Genomic DNA, 17,907 nt, shown 5'->3' with positions numbered 1-17,907 from the left:
GCATATTTTATTTCTGAGTTCTTACTCTTTGTGATGTGCAAATGGCCAGTCAAAAATTTCCTATAATGGCCATTGCTCTTCTATCAGCATTTTTGCCAATTATCCACGGAAAGTGCAAGAGTTACAATTATAGTGTAACTTTATATACAAAGCAGAATTTCTTCCAGGAAATTAATATAATCCAGTATAGTAGTAAAATATTTTTTGCTTTTCTAAAAGGATAACATAAGCTTCCTATTCTTAGTTTATTTGGATTTATATAAAGATATAGATCATCTTTATATAAGCTATAATTAATTCAGGTTTCTATACATTCTGAAAGGTCATTTATTTTTCTTTTTTTCCTTTAAAGATTTTATTTACTTACTTGACAGAGATCACAACTAGGCAGAGAGGCAGGCAGAGAGAGAGGGGGAAGCAGGCTTCCCGCCCAGCAGAGAGCCCGATGTGGGGCTCCATCCCAGGACCCTGGGATCATGACCTGAACTGAAGGTAGAGGCCTTAACCCACTAAGCCACCCAGGCGCCCCAAAAGGTCATTATAAGTGAGGAGTATAAACCAAAGGATAATGAGGATGGAAATACGCCCATGTATTCTCTCCCAATATTTAGATGCTTTCATTCATTCTAGAATGCATCGTACTGTTAACAGCACAACCTCTTAAGTTAGATCATGAGAGTTCAAATCTTGGCTAGAGTTGTGTAAGTCTAGAAAAGTTGCTGAAGCCCTCTGTGCCTTAATTTCTTCATCTGTTAAATAGAGATAAAGGTAGTACTTACCTCATAGAAACTGGTGAGAATTAAATGGATTGATGAATGTAAAGTTCCTGGCACTTAAAAATGGTAGTTATTATTATTAATATGCATTTTTTTTAAGCTGAGAGTACAAATATTGAAGTGCAATCTCTGCCCTGTAGGAGACTTAGAAAACATGCTTAAAAATCAACTAAGTTGGGCGCCTGGGTGACTCAGTCGTTAAGCATCTGTCTTTGGTTCAGGTGGTGATCTCAAGGTTTTGGGATTGAGCCCTGCATTGGGCTCCCTGCTCAACAAGAAGCCGGCTTCTCCCTCTGCCCCTCGCCCTGTTTGTGGTCTGTCTCTCTCTGCGTCTCTCTTTGTCAAATAAATAAATAAAATCTTTTAAAAAAATCAACTAAGTTTGCTGTGAACCTAAAACTGGTATAAAAATAAAGTTTGTTTTTTTTTTTAAATCAACTAATAACTTTACTACCCTCACTGGAAAGAAGAAAGCTGTCCCATCATTGGTGCACACTGTAAAGGGCTTTGGGAATGTTCTTAAATGAAATGGAATTCTATTTGATATGACTTGGAGCCACATGGAAGAATTGAGAGTCAGAGTATCTTATCCTTGCTGCTGGGCACTTCATGACTTCTCATTTTTGGAAGACAACTGCTGGTTCAGAGCCTAGGAAAACTGTTACATGGTCTCTTCTTTCTGAGATGGGAAATTTTTCTGACCTAGTAACATCATCTTTCTCCCAAATGCCTATCACTCAATAGGACAATGAGAGCCACAGCTCTGAATGTCTTATTCTAATTATTTTTGTAGTGAAATTGAGAAGAGAAACCAAAGCCATTTTGACTTTTGACTTTTGTGTCAGATGTGTCTAATTTTGTTGGTGTTCAAAGATGTGTATGTTCTTTAAGCTATAGATTTAGAAATGCTCATTTGATTAAGTCTCATAAATGTAATGATTTGGTCTTTATTTTCCTGAGCTGATGAACCACTTGCAAGTTCTCCATCAAGAGGGCTTGTGTTTTCAGATGTCTTTAACTCATTCCACAGATATTTATTTATTGCCTACAAGGTACCCAGCACCATGCTAGATATACATTTCTGTCGGTAAGTTGCTTCAGCTTTCTTAACGGAGAAAAGACTGAGCAAAGGAAATTAACCCTGTTTATCCTTGAGCCCTAGCACATAGGATTTTGGACCAAATAAGCTAATTTGTATTTACACTAGTAGACACTTATTTTTCTACTTCCAGATCATTATTGGACAGCTATATCCTCTAATGATCTATATAATGTATAGTTTTATGTCTTTTATTTAATAGTGTCTATTTTTTTCATGAGGGTGATCCCGGGTTGCCTGGAGCAGTAGGACAAAATGGAATACCAGGGCCAAAGGTTAGTACAAGTGAAACCAAGCAGAATCATTTGAGATATGAGTTTTCATGAAATTGTAAGCTATAACAGTTTTTTATATCCCACTGGTGTTACTTGGATGGAATATTGTTAATAGTATAACATGCTTCTGAATAGAAGTTTGTGACTAATGACTAAATTATGTGTATGATTCTCATTAGCATTACACATGCAAAAAAGCAAATAAGATACAATTGTCGAAATCTTTATTCTGGGATATTTCAATAACATGAAAAAAAGCCCATATTTCAAATATGACTCTTGTCATTTTGCCACTTAATAAGCATTTTAAATCGTAGGCCATGTTAATACTGCCTGAAATGTGCATAATATTCACAAGATTTACTAAAGATGACTTTCATGGTGCCACTGTGGTCTTTCTGCAGTATTTGGTCACCTCCAGCACATACAGAATATAACCAGTCAACAAGACGAAGAGCAGAATAAAGAATGTGACATGTTTTGTTGTTTTTTTAAGACGTTTACTTTCTTAAAGTAATGTCTACACCCAATACGGGGCTCAAACTCACAGTCCCTAGATGAAGAGTGGTACGCTCTACTGGCCGAGCCAGACAGGTGGCCCGAGATGCGGCATGTTTAAAATTTGAAAACGGATATGGTCTGAATTACTATAGAGGGAAAACTTGTAATGAGGGTTTGGGGGAGGTTGCAGACTTTCTTTGTTTTTTTTTTTTTTTTTGAAGAACAAATGAATTTATTAAATATAAAAAGATTGGGGACAGTTTAAACCGAACAGGCAGACAAATCCCAAATCCTTTGATGAGTGAATATCCCTTGAAGTACATAACTAATGTCTAATCCCGTCAGCTGTGTGGTGTGTGTCCTTACCCACAGATGCCTGTCAGCTGATTTTACAGATCACATTGCCGTTGACAGGCGCCTAGGACAGACCTAAAATTTATAGACCTGTCCTTTGTCCTGCAGGAGAGGAAAGAAAATATTCCTTCTGGGCCTACGGCCATTCTCCTGTCTTTTCCCCCTCCCTTGCTCCATGCTAAAAAGCCAAATGATAAGAGTTAATGCTTAATGCATGTTCTCAGTGCTAGTCTTCTGTTGCCTAGCAACCATCAGGATGGATGTTGAGCACTGAAAGGTGGCTTGAAATTCAGAAAGCCAAAGGGTCAGACTGAGTCCCAGCAACTGAAAAGAGTCTTGCCTCCAAACTGATTTTTTTTTTAAAGATTTTATTTATTTATTTGACAGAGAGAAATCACAAGTAAGCAAAAAGGCAGGCAGAGAGAGAGGAGGAAGCAGGTTCCCTGCTGAGCAGAAAGCCCGATGTGGGGCTCGAACCCAGGACCTGGGATCGTGACCTGAGCCGAAGGCAGCGGCTTAACCCACTGAGCCACCCAGGCGCCCCTCCAAACTGATTTTGAGGGATTTTTAATTTTAAAAAACACAATAATCATCTTGAGCCAATTTTTTTAAGCAGCCTGATCTCATGGCAACACTTACTGATGCTTTTCATAAGAGGAATATTATCATGATGTGCATGATTTACTTTAGAGTTCTTCTACTCCATTGCCTGTGCCTTCCTAGGTAAAGTGAAAATAAGGATTCTCTTCAAAGCACAGTTTTGCATTTTAGTCCTCATACTGTCCCAGTCATCATTTTGAATAAAGACATTCTCCTAAACTCATGTTGACTCTGCCCCATTCTAATCTCTTTCCTGAAGGTACCAGTGTTGCCCAAAATATACCTGATTTGGAACATGCAGGTTATCAGCAGGTTAAAGAGAGTCATGACACTCTTAAGGGGTCCAAAGTCAGATCTGTGTTCAGGATCATGTTTGAAGAAGACAGATGGGGGAACTACACAGACTCTAGGCCCCTAAAATAATCCATACACTTGGGGCTGCTTTGAATAAAAGACCATGAAAGGATGTGCTAGTTCACCTTACTGATTCTGAGTTTGGGAGGAATAAAAACTTGAAAACTAAGAAGCTGCTCAAGACATTGAATTGGTACCACATTGTTCTTAATGCCCCCAAAATGGTTTCTGGATGATAATCTTAAATACCTTTCTTTCATCTTTTAAAATCAAAGAATTAAGATTACATTTGATATTAATATCCATGCCCAATTCTTCAGGAAACTCATCTTGCAATTTGTTTTCAATATAGCAGTTCTATGTTGGCAAAATAGAAAGTGTCACATATAATTGACTTATTATAGTCAATATCTGATTTTGTTAGGTGGTGTTTAATTGGCTGTTTTATAATTTAATGTGTTTCTCAATCTTTTGCTCAGGGAGAACCTGGAGATCAAGGCGAAAAGGTAAGAATGACTCTGCCCGGAAACACCACCTCCCCCCCCGCCCTGCCGCAAAGAGATATCAAACCTAACTGTATAGAAGTATGGATGAGTAGCTAGCTGTAGATACAGATCCATAGATACAGAGAGATATAACAACCACTGTGCTTGTCTAACTGTTAATTAGTAGGAGAAAATAGTGTAATTCTTATGTATGGACAGAGGTTTGGATAAAAAGGTTTAAAGAAATGGAGGGAAAGGGAACAAATTTGAACATTCTATGTCAAGCTTCTAAATGGTATTCAGAAATCTGTAGGCCTGAAAAACTTGTTTTTGCCTACTTTCTAATGCCACTCCAATGCTTTTCTAAGCATCTGTGTCTCTCCTTACTGCTTCCTAGGTCACGAAGTTAAAGAAATACAGATGTTTACCTGTAACAAAGACACTGGAAATTGCCCCACAAAGAATTCTTATAAAAAAGCAAAAAGAAACACAAAAGGAGGCGGAGAGTGCCATATGTTAAATTTCTCACAGATGTCCTTCCTGACTACTTTTGGGGCATCCTGATTATTTTTAGACTCTCATTACATATCGTGGTGCTAATTTTCCTGGTTCTCATGCTGTTTACTTTGATAATGCTTGAGACATGTGCTGCTTATGTAGGAAGCTACCAAAACATTACATCATGCTCTTCAGAAGTGATCTGAACATTCTGATAAAGTAGTATCATCACTTCCAATCCTAAAAGAAGTACCCCTAAAGATCCAGCACACTTCTTGAATGTAACTGTATTTTTCGGCACTGTGAAGCAAAAATTTAAAAGACACTTATTTAAATGGAGGGAGAGCAAAGCAGAGGGAAAGGCTAGTCCAACCCTTCACTTCGTGACCACTCTGAGTCAGTCCTCCTCATAAGAAAGTCTGTTGTGTCTGTTTTGTTTTTTAATAAAGGGATTTCCAAGCAATCTTTTTTTAAAAGTATGTTAATAGGCTGCCTGTGAAAGGTTCCTCTTAAGAGACTATCGGTACATTTATTTGGCTTCCAACCAGTTCTTTGTAATTAACTTGAAATTAATTAGTCATCAGGTCACTCTTTTGTGTAGAAATTAAGGAGGGGAAAGGAGCAGGGCCAGCACCTTCCCAGGGATTCATCAGAGAGAGCAACTCAGGCTGCTGGGCTGCTGTGGTGTGTCCCCCGCCACAGACAAACGCCGGAGCAGGTTAGCTGCTTCTTTATCTGAAACAAGAAAAGGAAACAGAAAAAAGTAGCAGTCTCTCTCCTACATCTCTGCTTTCTTCCACGGAAACCATTATCAGTACTTGATGTCTTATGTAAAGGAAATTTTTAAATGCTGAATTGACCTCTTAGGAAGCTAAACAGAAGAAGGGCCTTCCAGCTTAGGGAATCTATGAACAATAACGCATTGTTATCATTAACGGCTATCATTAACAGTTTATGCTGCATTAGAAACTGGCCTAGTTGTTTTGCACAAGCATAGTGTTTATTTCTTATAACCCCATAAAGCATTCTTGCCCTTCTGTTACACATGATGTAGGGAGGATTTCATTTGCCCAGTAGGTGCTGGAGCTGGGCTCAGTCTGCCGGCGCCAAGGTCCATGATGTTTCCACTGTAACATGCTGCAAGACTTAAATGAAACAATTCAGCATTGAAGGAATCAAAGCATGGATAATGAGTGAATGACTTTTTTTTTTTTCCTAACGCTTTGCTTTGTGGTAGAAAGGAGATGTCAGGGAGGGAATAAGCACAGGAAATCTAAAAAATAACCCAGAAAGCATAAACTCTCCAGTTTCTTTTACCATAATTAAAAAAGAGAGAGCGTTCAAATAAAATACAGGGTGTTCAATGCACAGATGCAAAACACTTAGGTGCCGACAAATTAATCTTCCGCCCGCAGTTTTGAGGGCTGTGTCATGCACTTCTAAGCCTTGGAGATTTGATTTGAGCTGAACTTGAAGACACAGTAGGATTTACACAGAGAGGAGGGAAAGGGGAGGGCAGGAGCTCAGGGGGGCAGGAATGGTGGGAAGGATGGACAGGGAGGTGCTGAGGCATGTGGCATATTGAGGGAATGGTCAGGAAAAGGCTTTCTTGAGGAGAAAACAAATAATGTTAAGGAGGCTTTCCGTGCCAGAATGAGCTATTCGAATCAGAGAAAGTACTGCTTTCTGTTGATATCATAGAATAATTTAAAACTGCTCAGCTATGTTCATTGTAATAAATTTTATTTGGATCACTTGATATCAGGCAGCTGCTCAAGTAAAAATACGTTAGCTCTGTAGAACATTTGCAACAGATTTTGATATATAGTGCACTTGAAAGCAAATTCAAAGTAATGAAAGCTACTGTATGTAATGTCACCAATATATTTCACCATATCACTTTCCCCCCCTTAGGGAGAAGCTGGAGAGCATGGCCCCAAAGGTGACACAGGCGAAAAGGTACAGTGTTGTGAAATATGAAAGAGTATGTGTATGAGCAAGAAATATTATTCCATGTATGTGAAAGCGGAAGATTTTGAGAAAGGTAAGTGAGTGGTAGTAGCTTAATAAGATAAGATGGGAAATAATTCTACAAGTTTAGAGAATATTTGAATATCGAACTTGTAAAGGTGATCATTCTACAAACTCCTAGCTACAAATTTAAATATTTTAAAAATAAAAGGGTATTTCACAAATTCTAGAAAATGTGTAACCTCGTTTACAATAATATGGTCTTCAAAAAGAAAACAATTTATTCATATGTAAGTGGGGCACTCTCCACTCAAAGTTGTAAAATAAAATTTCTAGAGTGATTCCATTTGTTCCAATTTGGGGAGCGAACAAGTCACAGGATTGGGATGAGATATACAAGTTTGAAAGTAAATGTCATTTGATTAGAGCCTCTAGTGCAATCTTAAAAATTTACCTTCACTTGAAATCTACTAAATCCAGATATTTCATCAGCCTTTGCATTGTTTTTTTTTAATCTTTTAAATCGTTATTAGCATTTATATCACAGTGGTCTTGTGACTCATCTTCCTACCTCTTCTCATCACCCCCCTCCCCATCTATCATTATAGCTTCTGCTTGGCTTCATGCATCACAGATATCTCTGGCATAAGAAGGGTATTTTACTGCACTTGTGCTGTAAAGAATTAAGAAAAAGATCTTTTAAGCAATTGAAATTAGAATAGTCATATTTTCATGAAAATCAAGCTAAGTAATTGAGTGATAAAAAAAGATTTATTCATTTAAGCTTAGAGTTGAGGATAAAAATATTTTGCTTTGAAAATTATTACAGTACAGATGGGTAATGGTTAGTCGTAAAAGCATCCCCATAAAAAAGGAGAAATTTACCTTTCTCATTCTTATAAATATTAATATAAATATGGCATGGATGGTAGGAATGAATTAATGTGACCAAGTTGTAGTTATGTTTGCATTCGAGGAGCAGTCCAGAAATTAGAGTGGGCCCTCAGTCTCTGGTAGACCGGGGTTTCCCACCCTCAGCATTATTGACATATTGGGCCAGATAATTTCTTGTTATGGGGGCTGTTGAATGTTTAACATCATTCTTGGTCTGCTGCTGCTAGATCCCACTAACTACGACAACCAAACCTATCTCTAGACATTGCCAAATGGCCACTGTGGGATAACATCACTTCTAGTTGAGAACCATTGCTGTAGACCCGTTCTCTGTATCTGTCAAATCTAATTATCATGCTCCAATCTAATACGGCATGCATGAGCTTAATACTTAATAAGACTAATGATATACCTCGATCACTCTCGGAGTCAGAATTTCAAACACCACCTATATAAATCTGGATGTTATATTTAACTTTCCTGTTTATACTTAAAACCAGAGGTCAGCAAACTTCCAATAAAGGGCCAGAAAATAAATATCTGAAGTTTTTGGGCCTTGTGGTCTTTGTCACAACTACTCAACGCTGTTGTTACAGTGTGACAGCAACCGTTAACAATATGTAAACAAATGAGTATGGCTGTGTTCCAATAAAACTTTATTTCTGGACACTGAAATGTTAATTTCATGGAATTTTCATGTGTTATGAAGTATTATTGTTCTTTTTTTTTTTTTTTGAGCCATGTAAAAATGCAAAACCCATTCTTAGCACGTGGGCCACACATATGCTGGTGCTAGCTGGAGTTGGCCCACAGGTCTCAGTTGCCAGTCTCTGTTTAAAAAAAGGAGAGCAGTTTTTTCAACTGAGAAAAGTTTATGCCAAGTCTCAACTACACCTATGTGGATTTCTGCAGAAAATTTTATGCTTTACAAGATGCATTTTTAAAGCTTCGTTTTTGGAATGTAGGCCAATAATAGTTTCTTTAATCACACATTTTTTAATTTCAATTTTCCAGTCACAAAGCAACTTTTTTCTCTGAAAAGACCAAGTCTATATCAAGGGAATATCGTTCTTAATTTTATTTTAATGCAAATCATTTACCATAACAACTCACACAGAGTAACTCTCAATAAATGTTAGCTTTCTTACCACATGGAAATTGAAATCAACTGGATAGGTTGTTTTCTTTTTTATCAAAAAGTTTTATTAGTCAACTGAAATTAAGTACCAGAAATGCTGCAGTTAAAACGGAAATCATTTTTATAAACTTTCAATGGGCCTAAACCGGGGATTGTAAATAGGAATCTGTAACATATAATATGTAATCTGACCTATAGCATTCATCCTGAGAATGCTGTAATTGGAATATAATTTTTGATGTGTTTTTTAAAACATTTCCTGCTTCTGTCATATAATTTGTTTCCAGTATGTTGGAAACACTCTTCTCACGGCCTTTGGGTTCAGTGTGTGAAACTCATTCATCATTTACCAAGTTTGAGATGTAAAATAAAAAAATGCGCTTTTTTTTCCCCTGCTATTGATGTAGTAAATTACGTCATTGACTGATTCACTGTAATAGGATTTTTTTTTTCCTTTTGATCCAACTCTGTGCCTTTGGATGGTAAAGTAATCGAAACCTTTCCAGACCGGTCATCTGGAAATGCTGTGGAACTGTAAAAACTACTAGGCTGGGTTTTGTCCACGGCGAGCAACTGTGCTATACTCTAGTCTTGCGAGTAACACGCCAAAGAATGATTTCATGTGGAGTTAACTACGCAAAGGTTATGTTCTGCTCTTTGGAGCGTTACTCCCACCAACAAACGTAGACATGGATTTGTTATCTCTTCCTAGCAACTTGAAAGTAGGCGTTGGCGCAGCAAGCTGAATGGTTTGGTCACCCCACTCTATCATTCATAATTCAGTCTGCTGGACCTGACAGGTGCCTTCACTTTCTCTGGTCCCTCTGTGTCCATTCCCAGAAACACACTGCCTTCTTGGTTCATGCCTGCATAGCATCATTGATTTGCATCCTCCGAGCCTTTTCTTTTCTGTTTTATTATGTTATGTTAGTCACCATACAGTGCTTCATTAGTTTTTGATGTAGTGTTCCATGACTCATTGTTTGCATATCAGAAGTCGCACCTGTATTTGGAGCTACCACCAAATTGTCTCTTCTTAAAATCCTGTGTGCAGATCTATCTCAGTGGGCCCCAGTACCCCCGGTCAATGAGGGGTCTCTCTAACTCAGCACATGTGGTTGCCTCAGCTCAGAACCTCTTCCTGTCTGTCCACTCCTTCCTCCACTTTCTTTTCTTTAGTCCCCTGAGACGACCTTTGTCTATAAGTCATTTCCCTTGGGCAGTCATTTCAGTCTTCTCCAGATTGGTTAGGTTACCTACTCTAGTCTCCCACAACACTCTTTAAAATCCCTTTCATAACCGTTATAACGGTTTATTGTAATTCCTTGTTTAGTTGGACATCCAGCTCATTGGGAAAGAAAAAACATACAAATAAAGAGAAACTATATGATGTCAGACTATTCCCAGCACCAGTCTAAGTTCCTGGCACATACTTGTAAGATAATAAATATTTATTGAATAAACAACCTGTTTTTAAAAATTTTATTTTCCTTTCAACTGTTTTTTATTTCCATGGAATGGTAGAACTTTTTCATGTGACGTGCATTTGTTTATCATATCTTCTGCTATATACAGAGACACAGGATTTCCCAAGCATAAGAATCTCTTCCTATCCCAGATGTTTCTTTAAAAAAATGGAAAGAAAGGAAGAAAAAGATAGTATTTTTTAATGCTTTTAATCAGTAATTTTTTTGTATATATTTTAGTACATGGCTGTCATGAGCATAGGCCAAGGGCGGGGATTGTAACTGCATTGCTCCCCAATTTCACCCACCTCCCCCCATCCCTGCAAACAGAACATGGCTGGCACATACACCGTGCTCAACAAACACTTATCAAATGAATTAATAAATGATAGAAATGTCACCACATTCACTTGATTTATCCACTTAGACCTTATTAACACATACACAACATTATATACTAACTATTGTGTTTGAAAATAATCACACCCAAAACAGAAACTCTCTGTGTTTGAATGATCACAAGTCAAATTCATTTACCTCAAGTGTCTTCTCAAAGGATTTTTCCATTCGTGACTCGCCCTGTGGAAATGTGTTTCTAGACCAGCCGACTTACAAAACGAAGAGTATACTTGAGACATAGTTGGATTTTTCTGCCTTTAATCCTGTATTCATTTTCATTTTTGGAGGAATGAGGATTATAAGCACATAAATAAGAAATAAGGTATTTCCACGACTTGCAGGACTAGCCTTTAAAATGTTTAACTTATGACTGTCTTTCAGCAGTTGTTTTGCCACTTAAAAGTTATAAAAATTCCTCAAGATTTCACAGTCTAAGTTTTTAAAAAGAGAATTAAAATATCACTCATAGTCGCCTCAAATGAAACTGCTCCTATTTCCACAAGTAAATCAGCCTTTCAGGAAACTGTCTTTCTCTTCATCCACTTCCTATGAGAACTAAATCTAGTCCTTAGTCTCATCAGTAGATTATCCAGCCACTTTCCATTAGGACATTAAAATAAAAAGGTTTTAAATTGCAGTTAATACTAGCAACTTCCCTTTATTTTTAAGTTTACTGCAACGTTTATGCCTTGTTGTCAAAATGAAATAAACCAATAATTCTTTTTTTTTTTTAAGATTTTATTTATTTATTTGACAGAGAGAGATCACAAGCAGGCAGAGAGGCAGGCAGAGAGAGAGGAGGAAGCAGGCTCCCTGCCGAGCAGAGAGCCCAATGTGGGGCTCGATCCCAGGACCCTGAGATCATGACCTGAGCCGAAGGCAGTGGCTTAACCCACTGAGCCACCCAGGCGCCCCTAAACCATAATTCTTATTCTAATAAAAAGAACATGAGAAGTCCAAAATTCACTTATCCTCTCGTTGCTTCAATTTCCTTATCTATTAAGTGAAAATAGTCATATATGCCCTATCTCATCAGAATTCTATGGGGTCTAAATGAGATGAGAGAAGGGATTTAGCAAAGTCAAAATTGCTTTTAGGAATACAAAGGTCTCCTTGTGCAAAATATTACAAACCAGATTCATTGGTGTTGATGGCTTTCAGATTTGATTTAGTAGAAATAAGTATTATTTTATTAGCCACATTTATTTCACTCCCCATTTGGAACTCAGCTGAACTTAGTGATCAGAAAGAGAAGCCAGTATAAGACAGTATTTAGGGCCCTTATGTTTTATCATGTTTTAATTTTTCCTTGGGTAATAACAATTACAGACATCCAAGAAGCTCACATATATATCAGTTTCTTCAGTAAACTAATTCATTATTTCCTTCTCCTTCCCAAGTTTTTCCCCCTCTTAATTTTTTTTCTCATTTTGATCCTTGACTGCTGACTTATTTAAAACATTCTTTTAGAGATTTGCTCATTCCTTTGCCATAGAGGTGTTGAACATCTCCTATGGGCTAGGCATGGAATAAAAACAGGCACTGAATCTCTCCCCATGTGGCTGATTGTTTGAGGAAGGGACAGACAATGAATAAGCAGAAAACATAAATATGTAATTCTGAAGTGAGCTTTGCAGGACATGAACAGAGCTCAATGCTGGATGGGAGGAAGCTGTATGTGGGGCGTGTGTCTGAAGTTGGTTGTTGACAAGTTCTTTGAAGCAAAGCCATATAAGCTGAGACCTCAAGAAAGAGAAGGTGCCAACCTGGGGAAGAGGTGGGAAGAATTGGGTGAAGGGAACCAGTGCTCCATGGATGGAGGCCCAAGGCTTCATCTCTGTCTCTGAAAGAGATGGGCAACTTCCTAAATCCAGAATAAGGAACCAGATTCCTGGAGTTCCTTGAGCACTTGAATGCATATGACAACTGAAGAAATTCCAGTATGTACCTTCCTTCTATGGCAGTTCCTAATTTCTCAACAGTCTCAAGTAGTTAAGTTTTCTCCCTCTTTTTCTTTTTTCTTTCTTTGCCTTGTAGCATGTTTATGGGATGGGCGTTAGAAGGAGCTTGAAAATCAAGGCACTTTTGCTGCCCTATTTTAGAGATAGATGGGCACTAAGGATGGCACGTGAGGTAATGAGCACTGGGTATTATACGCAACTTATGAATCATTGAACACTACATCAGAAATTAATAATGTACTATATGTTGGCTAATTGAATTTAAATTTAAAAAAAAAAGAAAGAAGCAACATTCTTAACTAACCTCCTTTTCTCTTACACCAATCCCTCTCTGTGGATTTTATAGCATATTTACTTTGGGAATGTAGTCACCCTCTTATGGTATCCCAGTGGAGAACAGTGCATTTTAGAAAGTCAATCAGAGAAAGATAATTATCATATGATCTCACTGATAAGTGGAATTTAAGAAACAAAACAGAGGACCATAGGGAAAGGGAGGGAAAAATAAAACAAGATGAAATCAGAGAGGGAGACAAACCATAAGAGATTTTCCTTTTTAAAAAGAGTTTATTTATTTATTTTAGAGAGAGAGTGAGAAAGAGAGATGAGAGAGCACACAGAGGGAGAAGCAGGATCCCCACTGGCAGCCCTATGTGGGGTTTGATCCCAGGACCCTGGGATCATGACCTGAGCCGAAGGTAGAGGTTTAACTGACTGAGCCACTCAGGAGCGCTCCCCTCCTCCAAGGAGATTCTTAATCATAGAAAAACAAACTGAAGTTTGCTGGAGGGGTGGGAGATGGGGTAATTGGGTAATGGACATTAAGGAGGGTATGTGATGTAATGAGCTCTGGGTATTATATAAATAAGACTGATGAATCACTGAAGTCTACCTCTGAAACTAGTAATACATGTTAATGAATTTAATTTAAATTAAAATACCTAAATAAATAAATGTTTGATAGGAAAAATAAAACAGTAAAAAATTAAGGAAAAAGAAAAGAAAGCAGATTCTACCTCAAGATTTTCTCTCAGGTCTTACATATGTCCCTGCCACCCGAGAGTCATCCATCATCCTGTAATTTTCCGGTGACTGTGTCACAAAGAAATAAGTGTAAAGCTAGAGAAAATGTGCCGGTCGTAACTGTGACAGTACTTCGTGAGGAAAACAAACCGACCTGCTACGTGGCTTTTTCCAGCTCGACATCATTAACCCTTTGACTTCATCTGTTGAACCTTGACTTTCTGAAGACCAAGAGGGTCAAGGAACTCCCAGTAATGAGAGCCCGTGACATTAATAAATTCCAGAAATAGAGAAAACCAAAATTCCAGATCTCCAAATTATAATTTACTACTTTAGAATACCTTTTTAGCACTGTATCAAGGGAAGAGATATATATTTATAGATTTCTGTTGATTTCAAGGAATATAGTCCTTAAGTATTTTGCATTCAAAATAAACCCATGTTTTTAGAAAGTGCATTGTTTACCTTGGAAATTGTTGACATCTTAACAGCTGACATGTTGGTGTGGTCTTATGGAGCATAGTTAGGTCCTGTTAGTCATGGGGCGCCTTTGAATGCCATGTTGATAATGGCTCTCTGTGTGTTTGTACGTTTCCTATTCTCATAACTTGTGGAATAATCTCTCATGGGTTTTGTTTTAGGGTGACCCTGGGTCATCAGCTGCAGGAATTAAGGTAACTATAACTTTGCAAGTGTTTGTACCCAAGGAGTTACAGTTCTGAATTTTATAAGCCTCTGCTTTCTCTTCTTTCGTACCACTTTTGATGGTTATGACTGTTTTTTATTCTTCTGTAATGATCTGCTTCCAAACACAACAGGGCATATCTGCTGGAAATCTGATAAAGGCTTAAATAAGAGGTCTTGCCTTCACTTCTCTTTGCAGCTGGTTTTTATGGAAATGTGGATTTGTATGTGAGCTTTAGGTATGTTCGCAGCAAAAAAAAATTTTCCTGTCTCTGGTGAGACACAGAGTAATAGAATACAGTGAATGAAATGCATGTGATCAAGAAGGCTAGGCCATCTCTGTGAACTTGTCCAGAGGCCTAAAGGTTTTGGAAAATTCTTGTAAGATTGTTTTTAACATCTTTGGTTTTCTTTCGGGCAGGGAGAACCTGGAGAATCTGGTCGCCCAGGACAAAAGGTAATACCGCTATTCTAGTGTGTTCTTTCTACTGTCTCATCTTTGCCATTTTTTATACCTACTCTCCACTGTGTGATATGAAAACAATTGAAAAACGATGTAGTCTTCAAGCTTTGCATGCAGAGTGCTATTGATTGTTTTGCATTGTAAAAGGGTTGATGCGGACCATGGCAAAATATGAAACACTCTGTACGTGTAAAAAGATGTTTTATCAGCTAAGGTCTGCATATGCTTAGCTGTCTGAGGCTAACAAAGATGAGTCGGGTTGGAATGCCAACAATTTATCTTGCATGTTTAAAGTCGCTCTACATGTTTCTGTCATTCATGAGAAGAAATGAATATTTACTAAACTCTTTCAATTGGGAATGAGAGCTTCTTATATTCCTTTTCCTTTCATTTCAAATACTTCCCTCCTGATATTTCTTATGTGAATTATGTCTCCCTATGCAGTGGGTGTTATGTTATACAAACCAGATTTGTTAATAAATGAAGTTTTAATTGGAGACACTAGCCAAGCACTTTAACCGATCTGTGAATGCATACATGAATTTTTTTGAATCATTTGTGCTTCACTTCAGGGATAAATTAGAGGATATGCAGTGATTATGTTTAGATTCATATTCTCATTTGAGTCTGAGGCAGGAAACAACTGTTAGCAGTTTATTGTCTGAGCATCTGGATATCAGTGCCCAGTGCTGTCAGACTTTAGGTAACAGATGTGTTAGAGCTAACAAGTAAATGTGAATTCCACATTAGGCTAAATCTCTTAAGATCGTGACTCTACCTTTATCTAGCAATAGCTGATGTTGTAGAAAAAAACATAATTAGAGATACAGAATTTACCCCATTAGTGTAAAGGAAAAGAAAAAATAAATCTCATTATAGGAGTTTGGAATCCTAAGACGTGGTAAAATAGTGTTCCCACACTCTTGAAGCCATTGAGAGGATGATTGCTTTGTTTTAACACTTAGGATTGAAGTAATTTTTGAGAAGGCCTATCATGTTCTTTTAAAATTCCTCTAATTTAAAAATAGAGTTTTCTTTTGAAACTCAGTTTCTCTTGAAACTTAGGCTTTAAGAATAATGATTCATCAGGCCCAGTTTCAGGTAAAGTTCAGACTTTTCCAAAGAGCCCAGCAGAATTCTGTGAATTTTGCTCTTAAACTCCCAACATTTCCTACTGATTCTTTATGTAAGGAATTTGAAATTAGTGGTATCATCAGCGATCCATGGTCTGCTTTGGTTTGAAAAAGCAAATAATCTTCTCAGATGATCTAATTTTAGGTTCCTTCATCTTTAAACGTTGAAGGCTAAATTTAAAGTGCTCTCCAAATATGTGATATACTAAAAAAATGTCTGCAGGACTATTATGCTTTTTTAACAAAACAAAACAAATCTGCCATAATTTTATATAGGTTCCACTGTTTTCACAGTGGAAGATCCAAAATGATTTTCAATTGTTTAATAAAATATTGCCTTATTATGATTATTTAGAAACACAGTTTAGATTCATTCCTAGAAGTTCTTAGGTTTACATATGGAAACATTGGATTTCCTTTGTATTTCATTAAAAATCTGCTTTAAACTATATCAGGAGAAGGGGTGGATTCATTAAAAGCTCACAACCTATCTGAATGAGTACGTGCCCTCAAATGAACAGCATCTTTTTCCTCAATATTTAGGCCAGATTCTATCCTTTGATGCAATCTCACTTGCCTACAGTATTTACAAATTCCTTTGTCTAGTATCGGGATTTGGCAATACTTACCCCAACGTCGCTTTAGAAGTAGAGTATTCCCATACTTGCTGCTTACTCAAGTTAGAAAATGACAAGCAGAACTGAATACAGAACCAATCCAAGAGAACTTCCATGGCATTTTCCTCATCATTGAAGAACTGTGTTGTGCATTCTATACACAAGCTCCTGCGTGAGGGACATTTCAGAAATGTAGAGTGTTGTGACAGAACGAAAAGCCCATTGATAAGCTTTCCACTGTCTGGTGTTGTCTAAGAGCAACATTCATAATGTAGAATGACTTCATCATAGTCTTTTTCCTTTGATAGATTCAACAGGAAAGTGTGTGATTGATACATGAGTTAGTATGCGTATTTATGTTTGTAAACTGAATGTGTATATATATACAAAAATAGGTATTGTGTTTCATCACATAGCTTTTTCTTTCTAACTTCTTTGCATCTTCTTAAAATACATTTTTTAATTTTCAAGGGATGAAAATACTTGATCCCCCATTAGAAGGGACCTTCGCAGTTGAAGTATATATAAAAGTACAAGGCACTGGGAGCAAAAGCAGAGTCACAAATTTGACAGCGGACAAGGGTCTCCTTTAATGAAGGGTAAAGAGTCAAAGGGAAAGAAAAAAAGAACCCAAAGTATAATGTGTAAAGTTTAATCTACTTGGACAAGTATTCTTTGAACCGAAGAATAAACCAATTCTCAGTTATGACCCAGATCTGACTTTGGGCCATGCATACCCAAGAATTCAACCCAGAGAAGCTCCTGGGCCAAGAAATAGGCAAAAATGGAGAAGTCAGCAAAAACTGGGTCTTACTGGAAGACAAGCCTTCATGGTATAAATATAGGAAAATTTTTATACTGGAAGAAAAGTCTTCCTAATAATGTTGAGATGTTCCACAAAGAGTAGCATGAAATATTTTATAATCTTTCATTGTGTTGACTATTGTTTTGGAAATGGCAAATTCCTTTCTGAAATTCCTTTCTTTTTCCTTTAAAAAGTCCATTTAATAATGTAATATGTATACATACCTACATACATACACATGTAATATAGAGAACAGCTAAGTGCTGAAGTCTCTGTTAAGTGTTCAACCTACATTGTAAAATATCTGTAATGTCTCATACATATTTCTCATTGTCGGAAAACATGGGCATATGTCTGTGTACACCCGTGTATATACATATCTTTTTTAAAGTAGTTGTACAATCCTTTTAA

The 17,907-nt window shown here is 37.2% G+C and overlaps 1 protein-coding gene and 1 long non-coding RNA gene across 7 annotated transcripts in view; one reads left to right on the top strand and one right to left on the bottom strand.

Moving 5' to 3' along the window:
• Window positions 1-17,907, top strand: part of COL25A1 (collagen type XXV alpha 1 chain) — a 456,257-nt gene that overhangs the window by 374,006 nt on the left and 64,344 nt on the right. For all 5 annotated transcript variants that reach the window (XM_047718185.1, XM_047718182.1, XM_047718187.1 and 2 more), the window contains exons 13-17: window positions 2,097-2,150; window positions 4,439-4,465; window positions 6,857-6,901; window positions 14,436-14,468; window positions 14,900-14,935. In XM_047718185.1, the coding sequence (XP_047574141.1) occupies window positions 2,097-2,150; window positions 4,439-4,465; window positions 6,857-6,901; window positions 14,436-14,468; window positions 14,900-14,935 (195 nt within the window). The remainder of the gene's footprint in view (window positions 1-2,096; window positions 2,151-4,438; window positions 4,466-6,856; window positions 6,902-14,435; window positions 14,469-14,899; window positions 14,936-17,907) is intronic.
• Window positions 16,683-17,907, bottom strand: part of LOC125093272 (uncharacterized) — a 55,125-nt gene continuing 53,900 nt past the window's right edge. For both annotated transcript variants that reach the window (XR_007125193.1, XR_007125192.1), the window contains one exon: window positions 16,683-16,859. This is a non-coding gene — a long non-coding RNA (uncharacterized LOC125093272). The remainder of the gene's footprint in view (window positions 16,860-17,907) is intronic.

This window comes from Lutra lutra, chromosome 2 (assembly GCF_902655055.1).
Source record: "Lutra lutra chromosome 2, mLutLut1.2, whole genome shotgun sequence".
Lineage (NCBI taxonomy): Eukaryota > Metazoa > Chordata > Mammalia > Carnivora > Mustelidae > Lutra > Lutra lutra.
The sequence above is the reverse complement of the archived record's forward strand: the minus strand, read 5'-3'. Positions and strand labels throughout refer to the sequence as shown.